At 44.0% G+C, this 9,416-nt stretch overlaps 1 protein-coding gene across 1 annotated transcript; it reads left to right on the top strand.

Annotated features, from left to right (window-relative positions):
- The first annotated feature begins 5,732 nt into the window (after nucleotides 1-5,732).
- On the top strand, nucleotides 5,733-8,698 carry LOC106312409 (pentatricopeptide repeat-containing protein At3g57430, chloroplastic). Its single transcript, XM_013749925.1, has one exon. The coding sequence runs from the start codon at nucleotides 5,905-5,907 to the stop codon at nucleotides 8,560-8,562; it is 2,658 nt and encodes an 885-aa protein (XP_013605379.1). The 5' UTR covers nucleotides 5,733-5,904; the 3' UTR covers nucleotides 8,563-8,698.
- Nucleotides 8,699-9,416: the final 718 nt, after the last annotated feature.

Below are 9,416 nucleotides of genomic sequence, written 5' to 3'. Positions count from 1 at the left end.
TCTACCTCCTCTTCTTCATCGTTAGCCAATTTCTCGAGAAGGATCGCCACTTCGTTTTGGTTTCCCTCCTACATCATCAGATTCAACAAAACAAATTACGTGACTGTAAAGTTAAACAGATTCGGCGAAGAAGCGGTGGAGTAACCTTCAACTGATTCTCCGCCGCCGAGCCATCTCCAGTTATCGGTGACACCACGACATCCTTGACATCATTTCCCGCCCGTGTCTCCCTCCTACATCATCAGATTCAACAAAACAAATTACGTGACTGTAAAGTTAAACAGATTCGGCGAAGAAGCGGTGGAGTAACCTTCAACTGATTCTCCGCCGCCGAGCCATCTCCAGTTATCGGTGACACCACGACATACTTGACATCATTTCCCGCCCGTGTCTCCCTCCTACATCATCAGATTCAACAAAACAAATTACGTGACTGTAAAGTTAAACAGATTCGGCGAAGAAGCGGTGGAGTAACCTTCGACTGATTCTTCACACTCGGATATACCTCCTCTTCTTCATCGTTAGCCAGTTTCTCAAGAAGGATCGCCACAGCGTTTTGGTCTCCCTCCTACATCATCAGATTCAACAAAACAAATTACGTGACTGTAAAGTTAAATAGATTCGGCGAAGAAGCGGTGGAGTAACCTTCGACTGATTCTCCGCTGTTGTGCAATCTCCAGATATCGGTGACACCACGACATCCTTGATATCATTCCCCGCTGCCGTGTCTCCCTCCTACAATATCAGATTCAACAAAACAAATTACGAGACTGTAAAGTTCCAAGGTCGTTTAATTCGTCTAATTCGTGGACGCACCACCGGTGACACTGCGGCATCCTTGATATCACCATCATTCGCCGCTGCTGTGTCTCTCGGTGTCTCCTTCTCGGCTTCAAACAATAAGATTGCCTACATCATTAGATACAACAAAACAAATTACGAGATTGTAAACTTAAAACAGATTCGGCGAAGAAGCGGTGGAGTAACCTTCGACTGATTCGCCACCACGTTCTTCACACTCGGATCTACCTCCTCTTCTTCATCGTTAGCCAGTTTCTCGAGAAGGATCGCCATATCGTTTTGGTATCCCTCCTACATCATCAAAACAAAACAAATTACGTGACTGTAAATTTAAACAGATTCGGCGAAGAAGCAGTGGAGTAACCTTCGACTGATTCTCCGCAGCCGTGCCATCTTCAGATATCAGTGAAACCACGTCATCCTTGACATCATTCCCCGCCACCGTGTCTCCCTCCTACATCATCAGATTCAACAAAACAAATTACGAGACTGTAAAGTTCCAAGGTCGTTTAATTCGTCTAATTCGTGGACGCACCACCGGTGACACTGCGGCATCCTTGATATCACCATCATTCGCCGCTGCTGTGTCTCTCGGTGTCTCCTTCTCGGCTTCAAACAATAAGATTGCCTACATCATAATCAAAACAAAACAAATTACGTGACTGTAAAGTTAAACATATTCGACGAAGAAGCGGTGGAGTAACCTTCGACTGATTCTCTGCCGCCGTGCCATCTCCAGATATCGGTGACACCAAGGCATCCTTGACATCATTCCCCGCCGCCGTGTCTCCCTCCTACATCATCAGATTCAACAAAACAAATTACATGACTGTAAAGTTAAACATATTCGGCGAAGAAGCGGTGGAGTAACCTTCGACTGATTCGCCGCCGCGTTCTTCACACTCGGATCTACCTCCTCTTCTTCATCGTTAGCCAATTTCTCGAGAAGGATCGCCACAACGTTTTGATCTCCCTCCTACATCATCAGATTCAACAAAACAAATTACATGACTGTAAAGTTAAACATATTCGGCGAAGAAGCGGTGGAGTAACCTTCGAGTTACTCTCCGCCGCTGTGCCATCTCCAGATATCGGGGACACCACGCCATCCTTAACATCATTCCCCGCCGCCGTGTCTCCCTCCTACATCATCAGATTCAACAAAACAAATTACGAGACTGTAAAGTTAAACATATTCGGGGAAGAAGCAGTGGAGTGACCTTCGACTGATTCTCCGCCGCCGTGCCATCTTCAAATATCAGTGACACCACGTCATCCTTGACATCATTCCCCGCCACCGTGTCTTCCTCCTACATCATCAGATTCAACAAAACAAATTACGAGACTGTAAAGTTAAAACAGATTCGGCGAAGAAGTGGTGGAGTAACCTTTGACTGATTCGCCGCCTCGTTCTTCACACTCGGATCTACCTCTTCTTCTTCATCGTTAGCCAGTTTCTCGAGAAAGATCGCCACAGCGTTTTGGTCTCCCTCCTACATCATCAGATTCAACAAAACAAATTACATGACTGTAAAGTTAAACATATTCGGCGAAGAAGCGGTGGAGTAACCTTCGGCTGATTCGCCGCCGCGTTCTTCACACTCGGTTCTACCTCCTCTTCTTCATCGTTAGCCAGTTTCTCGAGAAGGATCGCCACAGCATTGTGGTCTCCCTCCTACATCATCAGATTCAACAAAACAAATTATGTGACTGTAAATTTATAGAGATTCGGCGAAGAAGCGGTGGAGTATCCTTCGACTGAATCTCCGTCGATGTGCCATCTCCAGATATCGGTGACACCACGGCATCCTTGACATCATTCCCCGCCGCCGTGTCTCCCTCCTACATCATCAGATTCAACAAAACAAATTACGAGACTGTAAAGTTAAAACAGATTCGGCAAAGAAGCAGTGGAGTAACCTTCGACTGATTCGCCGCCGGGTTCTTCACACTCGGATCTACCTCCTCTTCTTCATCGTTTGCCAGTTTCTCGAGAAGGATCGCCACAGCGTTTTGGCTCCCTCCTACATCACCAGATTCAACAAAACAAATTACGTGACTGTAAAGTTAAACAGATTCGGTGAAGAAGCGGTGGAGTTACCTGCGACTGATTCGCCGCCGCGTTCTTCACACTCGGATCTACCTCCTCTTCTTCATCGTTTGCCAGTTTCTCGAGAAGGATCGCCACAGCGTTTTGGCTCCCTCCTACATCACCAGATTCAACAAAACAAATTACGTGACTGTAAAGTTAAAACAGATTCGGCGAAGAAGCGGTGGAGTAACCTTCGACTGATTCTCCGCCCCTGTGCAATCTCCAGATATCGGTGACACCACGGCATCCTTGACATCATTCCCCGCCGCCGTGTCTCCCTCCTACATCATCAGATTCAACAAAACAAGTTACGAGACTGTAAAGTTAAAACAGATTCGGCGAAGAAGCGGTGGAGTTACCTGCGACTGATTCGCCGCCGCGTTCTTCACACTCGGATCTACCTCCTTTTTTTCATCGTTGGCCAGTTTCTCGAGAAGGATCGCCACATCGTGTTGGTCTTTCCGTCGAGTTTCTCCAACCTTGCTAAGATCTCTTCGATTTTTCTCTCCATTTTCTCTCTCTTTCTCTCTCTCAGATGATTGTTGGTGATAGTGTTTGTTAGGGGGAGTGGAGGGGTTTGAATTTATAACAAACCCTCCCCTTGATTATTAATTAACGAGAATTTCAAAATCTATTTTTCATAAATTAACCAGAATTTTAAAATCTATTTTTCACATATCCCTTTCTAACAGCGATGGCTTTTGGCGCTATGGAGCGATGACCTCAACGCTTTGTTACAATATTAGAAAATAAAAGATTATATGAAAATTCGTAAAAGGTTTTACATTATAAACCTCAAAAGCTGAAAAGTTGTAGGTTTTGACATCAATTTGTTTTCTCTTTGCTTAGCAAGAAAGCTTCTCCTACAAAGATCCAAAAAAAAAAAGAAGGCAGAAGCGAGCGCTGCTAGTACAACTTATGTGCATTCTAGGCAGCAGATTCTTATACGATTGAATAAGATCCCGCAAATCAGCTCCGACGGAATCAATAGAAGCGCGTGGTCGCCGGAGATCTGGGGATCCGACGCGGTTAATCGAGTCGGCGCTTCCGCCTAGGGTTTGGATCAGGAGGAGTAAGGAAGGTTGGAGAGGGTAATGCATTTATGTTTTTTTTTTTTTTTGGACAAAAGTTTATTTAGGTTACCATTAACTGATTTAAACCAATCATTGATATAATCTAAACCAATAAACCTGATTGCTTTATATAAACCTCCAGATATAATATCCAATTTTCCCAAATCGTTATTACGGCAACAAAAGAGAAACAAAGAGTTCATGGCTCATTATTGTTAATCCAGATTACTACTTATTCTTCTTCATCAACAAAGAGTTAATGGCTCATTATCGTTAATCCATACCAACGATTACTACTTCTTCATCTTCATCCTCTCCTCCTCCTCCAGGATCTTCTCCTCCTTCTCTTCCAACTCACCCCAGAAGGCCAACCTGTTAGTACGACGAACCGCCTAGCATACATACATACACAATACTGAAATATCTGATCTCCCCCAGCCCCCAAAGAAAATAAAATAAAATAGTTCTTACATCTGTCAACGCCGGAGCGGGAGAGGTCGGGATTATCTTTGACAGTGGAGCCGGTGGTGTAAATCCATGAGTATGAGTCTCCCCCACCTGCTGCTGAGGTTTCTCCAGATCTTCTCCACATGTACGCTTTCGACTCTCGGGGGATTTCACCTGTAGAACTTTTTTTTTAAATGAATGCTCTCTATGGATTCCAAAACACGCGAGAGCTCTATCTGAACCTCAAAATGTGGATGTCGATAAATCTCAACCTCGTCTTCTGAAACCCATCCGTCTCGAATCTTCACTGCTTTCCTTAGAGTACCATCCGGTCTCTGTGTAGGCTTTAGAATACTCGCCGCCGCCGTGGAGATTACTTTATCCGCTGTCCCAGTCACCACGTTCCAGACAGGTCGTTTAATTCGTCTAGGACGCACCACCGCCGCCGCCGTGTCTCCCGGTGTCTCCTTCTCCGATTCAAACAACACGAGCGCGTCCTACACCATCAGATACAACCGATTACAAGACTGTAAAATTAATCAGATTTTGGAAGAAGCAGTGGAGATTACTTTATCCGCCGTATCAGTCACCACGTTCAAGAGAGGTCGTTTAATTTGTCGACGCACCAACGGTGTCACCACGTCATCCTCGTCATCCTCCGCCGCCGTGTCTCCCGGTGTCTCCTTCTCCGCTTCAAACAACACGAGCGCATCCTACACCATCAGATACAATAGATTAAGTGACTGTAAATTTAAAACAGATTCGGCTGTGGAGTAACCTTCGACGACTGATTCTCGGCCATTTCTACCTCCTCTTCTTCATCTTGCAGTTTCTCCAGAAGGTTGGCCACAGCTCTTTGGTCTTTGCGACGTAGACTCTCCAATTTCTCCAACCTTGCTAAGATCGCTTCCATTTTTCTCTCCATTTTCTCTCTCTTTCTCTCTCTAGGATGATTGTTGGTGATAGTGTTTGTTAGGGGGAGTGGAGAGGGGGGGAGAGAGAAGTTTGAATTTATAACAAACCTTCCCCTCCATTTGATTATTAATTAACGAGAATTTCAATATATATTTTTCACAAATTAACCAGAATTTCAAAATCTATTTTTCACATACTCATGGCGCAAATTTTACATTATAAACCCCAAAAGCTGAAAAATTGTAGGTTTTGACATCAGTTTGTTTTCTCTTTGCTTGGCAAGAAAGCTTCTCCTACAAAGATCAAAAAAAAAACAAAAAAACAAAAAAAAAAACTCCCTCATCTTCTAGATTAGCTTCCGAGCGAAGGTTTCCTCTGAGTTTCTGCCAATGGCGGGATGATATGATCCTTTTGAATTCCACTCTTTCCTCTTTACACTGTCACCGAGTCACAAAAATAGCTGTCGAGCCCTTATGTTAGGCCCATTTAAGGCCTAGTAATGGCCCATATACCTCCGTCACCGAGTCACAGAGGCCGCACAGAGATGATAGGACGCCATAACCATATCTCCGAGTCATGTTCTCTTGCCTTCTTCACTTCCACCTTCTACTCCCTCCCGTATCTCAACCGCTTCCGTTTTCCCGCCACAAACGTCCTTACCTTCTTCGCGCCACACCAACCTCTTCTGCAGCATTAGCGGAAGTCTCCGACGCGGTCTTCGATGTCGCGCCTTCGAATCTCATCTCTCAACCACGCTCCCCGGAGTTTTGGATCGATTCCCTCCGCTCGAAAGTCCGATCAAACCTTCTCCGTGAAGCCGTCTTAACTTACATCGACATGATCGTACTAGGCATAACGCCCGACAACTTCGCCTTCCCCGCTTTGCTAAAAGCCGTCGCTGACCTCCGCAACGCGGATTTGGGGAAGCAGATCCACGCACACGTGTATAAATTCGGATACGGAGTAGACTCCGTGACCGTTGCGAACACCCTCGTGAATTTATATAGAAAGTGCGGAGACTTCGGAGCTGTCTACAAGGTGTTCGATAGAATTACCGAGAGAAACCAAGTCTCTTGGAACTCGTTGATTTCTTCCTTGTGTAGCTTCGAGAAGTGGGAGATGGCGGTGGAGGCTTTCCGGTGTATGTTGGATGAGGACGTGGAGCCTAGTTCGTTTACGTTGGTGAGTGTAGCTATCGCTTGCTCGAATCTGCGTGAGGGGTTGTTGCTTGGGAAGCAGGTTCATGCGTTTAGTTTGAGGAAGGGTGAGTTGAATTCGTTTATGGTGAACACGTTGGTGGGTATGTATGGTAAACTGGGGAAGTTAGGATCTTCCAAAGCTTTGCTTGGGAGTTTTGAAGGTCGTGATTTGGTCACGTGGAACACTGTGTTGAGCTCTTTGTGTCAGAACGAGCAGTTTCTCGAGGCGTTGGAGTATTTGAGAGAAATGGTGTTGGAAGGTGTTGAGCCAGATGGGTTTACTATCTCGAGTGTTCTTCCCGTCTGTTCACGCTTGGAGTTGTTGAGGACAGGGAAGGAGATGCACGCTTACGCTTTGAAAAACGGCTCTTTGGATGAGAATTCGTTTGTTGGGAGTGCTTTGGTTGATATGTATTGTAACTGCAAGCGAGTGGTGAGTGCTCGTCGTGTGTTTGATGGAATCTTCGATAGAAGGACTGGTCTTTGGAATGCTATGATCGCTGGGTACGCGCAGAACGAGCACGACGAGGAAGCATTGTCTCTGTTTATGGAAATGGAAGAGAGTGGTACTGGGGTTTCGGCTAACACGACCACGATGGCGAGCGTTGTACCCGCTAGTGTCCGTTCTAACGCGTTCTCCGGAAAAGAAGCGATCCATGGTTTTGTCGTGAAAAGAGGTCTAGGAGAAGACAGGTTTGTGCAGAACGCGTTGATGGATATGTACTCTAGGCTGGGGAAGATCGATATCGCCGAGATGATATTCGGTAAACTTGAAGATAAAGATTTAGTTACGTGGAACACGATGATTACCGGTTATGTATTCTCAGAATGCCATGAGGATGCGCTTCTTGTGCTACACAAGATGCAATACTTTGAAAGAAAAGCTAACCGAGCTGATCTGAAACCTAATTCCATCACTCTGATGACAATCCTCCCCAGTTGTGCTGCACTGTCAGCATTAGCAAAGGGAAAAGAGATCCATGCTTACTCCATCAAGAACAATTTAGCAACTGGTGTGGCTGTAGGAAGCGCTTTAGTTGACATGTACGCAAAATGCGGCTGCCTCCACAACGCGAGAAAAGTGTTTGATCAGATTCCAATCAGAAACGTCATAACTTGGAATGTCATTATAATGGCATACGGGATGCACGGAAACGGGCAAGACGCCATAGATCTGCTCAAGATGATGATGGTACAGAAAGTAAAACCAAACGAGGTTACGTTCATCTCAGTGTTTGCAGCTTGTAGCCATTCAGGGATGGTGGACGAAGGATTGAGAATATTCTACAATATGCAAAACGAATACGGGTTTGAACCTAGCTCAGATCATTATGCGTGTGTTGTAGATTTGCTTGGAAGGGCTGGTAGAGTTGAAGAAGCATATCAGCTCATCAACACGATGCCTCTTGATTTTGACAAAGCTGGAGCTTGGAGTAGCCTCCTAGGTGCTTGTAGGATTCACAATAACCTAGAAATCGGAGAAATAGCTGCTCAGAATCTCGTTCAGCTGGAACCAGACGTTGCTAGTCACTATGTGCTACTTGCCAATATATATTCATCAGCAGGTCTTTGGGAGAAAGCAACAGAGGTAAGGAGAAAAATGAAAGAGAAAGGGGTGAGAAAAGAACCTGGATGTAGCTGGATCGAGCATGGAGATGAAGTACATAAGTTCATAGCTGGTGATTCATCTCACCCGCAAAGCGAGAAGCTCCATGGATATCTGGAGGCCTTGTGGGAGAAAATGAGAAAAGAAGGGTATGTACCTGACACGTCTTGTGTGCTTCACAATGTAGAAGAAGATGAAAAAGAGGTTTTGCTATGTGGACACAGTGAGAAGCTAGCGATTGCGTTTGGGATACTCAACACGTCACCGGGTACGGTTATTAGGGTGGCTAAAAACCTGAGGGTTTGTAATGACTGTCATCAAGCTACAAAGTTTATCTCAAAGATTGTTGACAGAGAAATCATATTGAGAGATGTTAGGAGGTTTCATCATTTTAAGAATGGAACTTGCTCCTGTGGAGACTATTGGTGAAACTTGAAAGACAAGATGCATCAAAATTTATCTTCTTTTCTCCACTGTATAATACTGTAAGTGTTGATTCTTGTATAAATCCACAGTTGAGCAATAAAAATTGAAATCTTTTAAAATGAAAAAGCAACGATCATCAAAATGTGAGCTGTTGTAGTATCTTTTGAACCAGAAAAAATAATTACGTTTAAAAGCATTAATCCTTCATAGTTCCTATCATACCAAGAAATGTTGATGATAAGTTGTCCATCGACTAAAGTTTCTTATTTTTTTGGTCAGGGACTAGCAGCGACCTTAGGATCATATAACTTTTTATGTAGTCTTTAATCCTTTTTGTATAGCTTAATCTGGTCATTTGCTTGGACCCGGCGAGATATAAATATTATTCTTATAGAAGGAACGTTAAACTTGAATAAAATTAGACCTTAGACTAGATATTCAAAGTATAAATATGGATTAATTGACTGCATGATTAATGAAAACGACCAATTTCTAATTTATATTTTTGAGCTGTCATTGTTTGGCCTTCATGATGAGTTGGCTTTGTGTCTTGATGTATATATTGATGCTTTTCTTTTCTGAATCACACAGTTTTTTCCTTAGAAAAGAGAGTGGTCTCAACTCTCAAGTATCAACATTGTAAGGATAACAAAAGGTGTATAAAACTAGCTGACGTTAATTGGTCGGCACCGCCGGCGTACCGACCGCCATCACCTAATGACACTATTTTATGTTTAAATTATAAAAGTCTAATACTACGAAACATGATTTATTATTGTAGATATATAATAATAAAAATAACGGAAATATACATGTGAGGTTGAATAATCCACCGAGAAAACAACAAAGGTTTCTGA

Source organism: Brassica oleracea, chromosome C8 (assembly GCF_000695525.1).
Source record: "Brassica oleracea var. oleracea cultivar TO1000 chromosome C8, BOL, whole genome shotgun sequence".
NCBI classification, from domain to species: Eukaryota; Viridiplantae; Streptophyta; class Magnoliopsida; order Brassicales; family Brassicaceae; genus Brassica; species Brassica oleracea.
The sequence above is the reverse complement of the archived record's forward strand: the minus strand, read 5'-3'. Positions and strand labels throughout refer to the sequence as shown.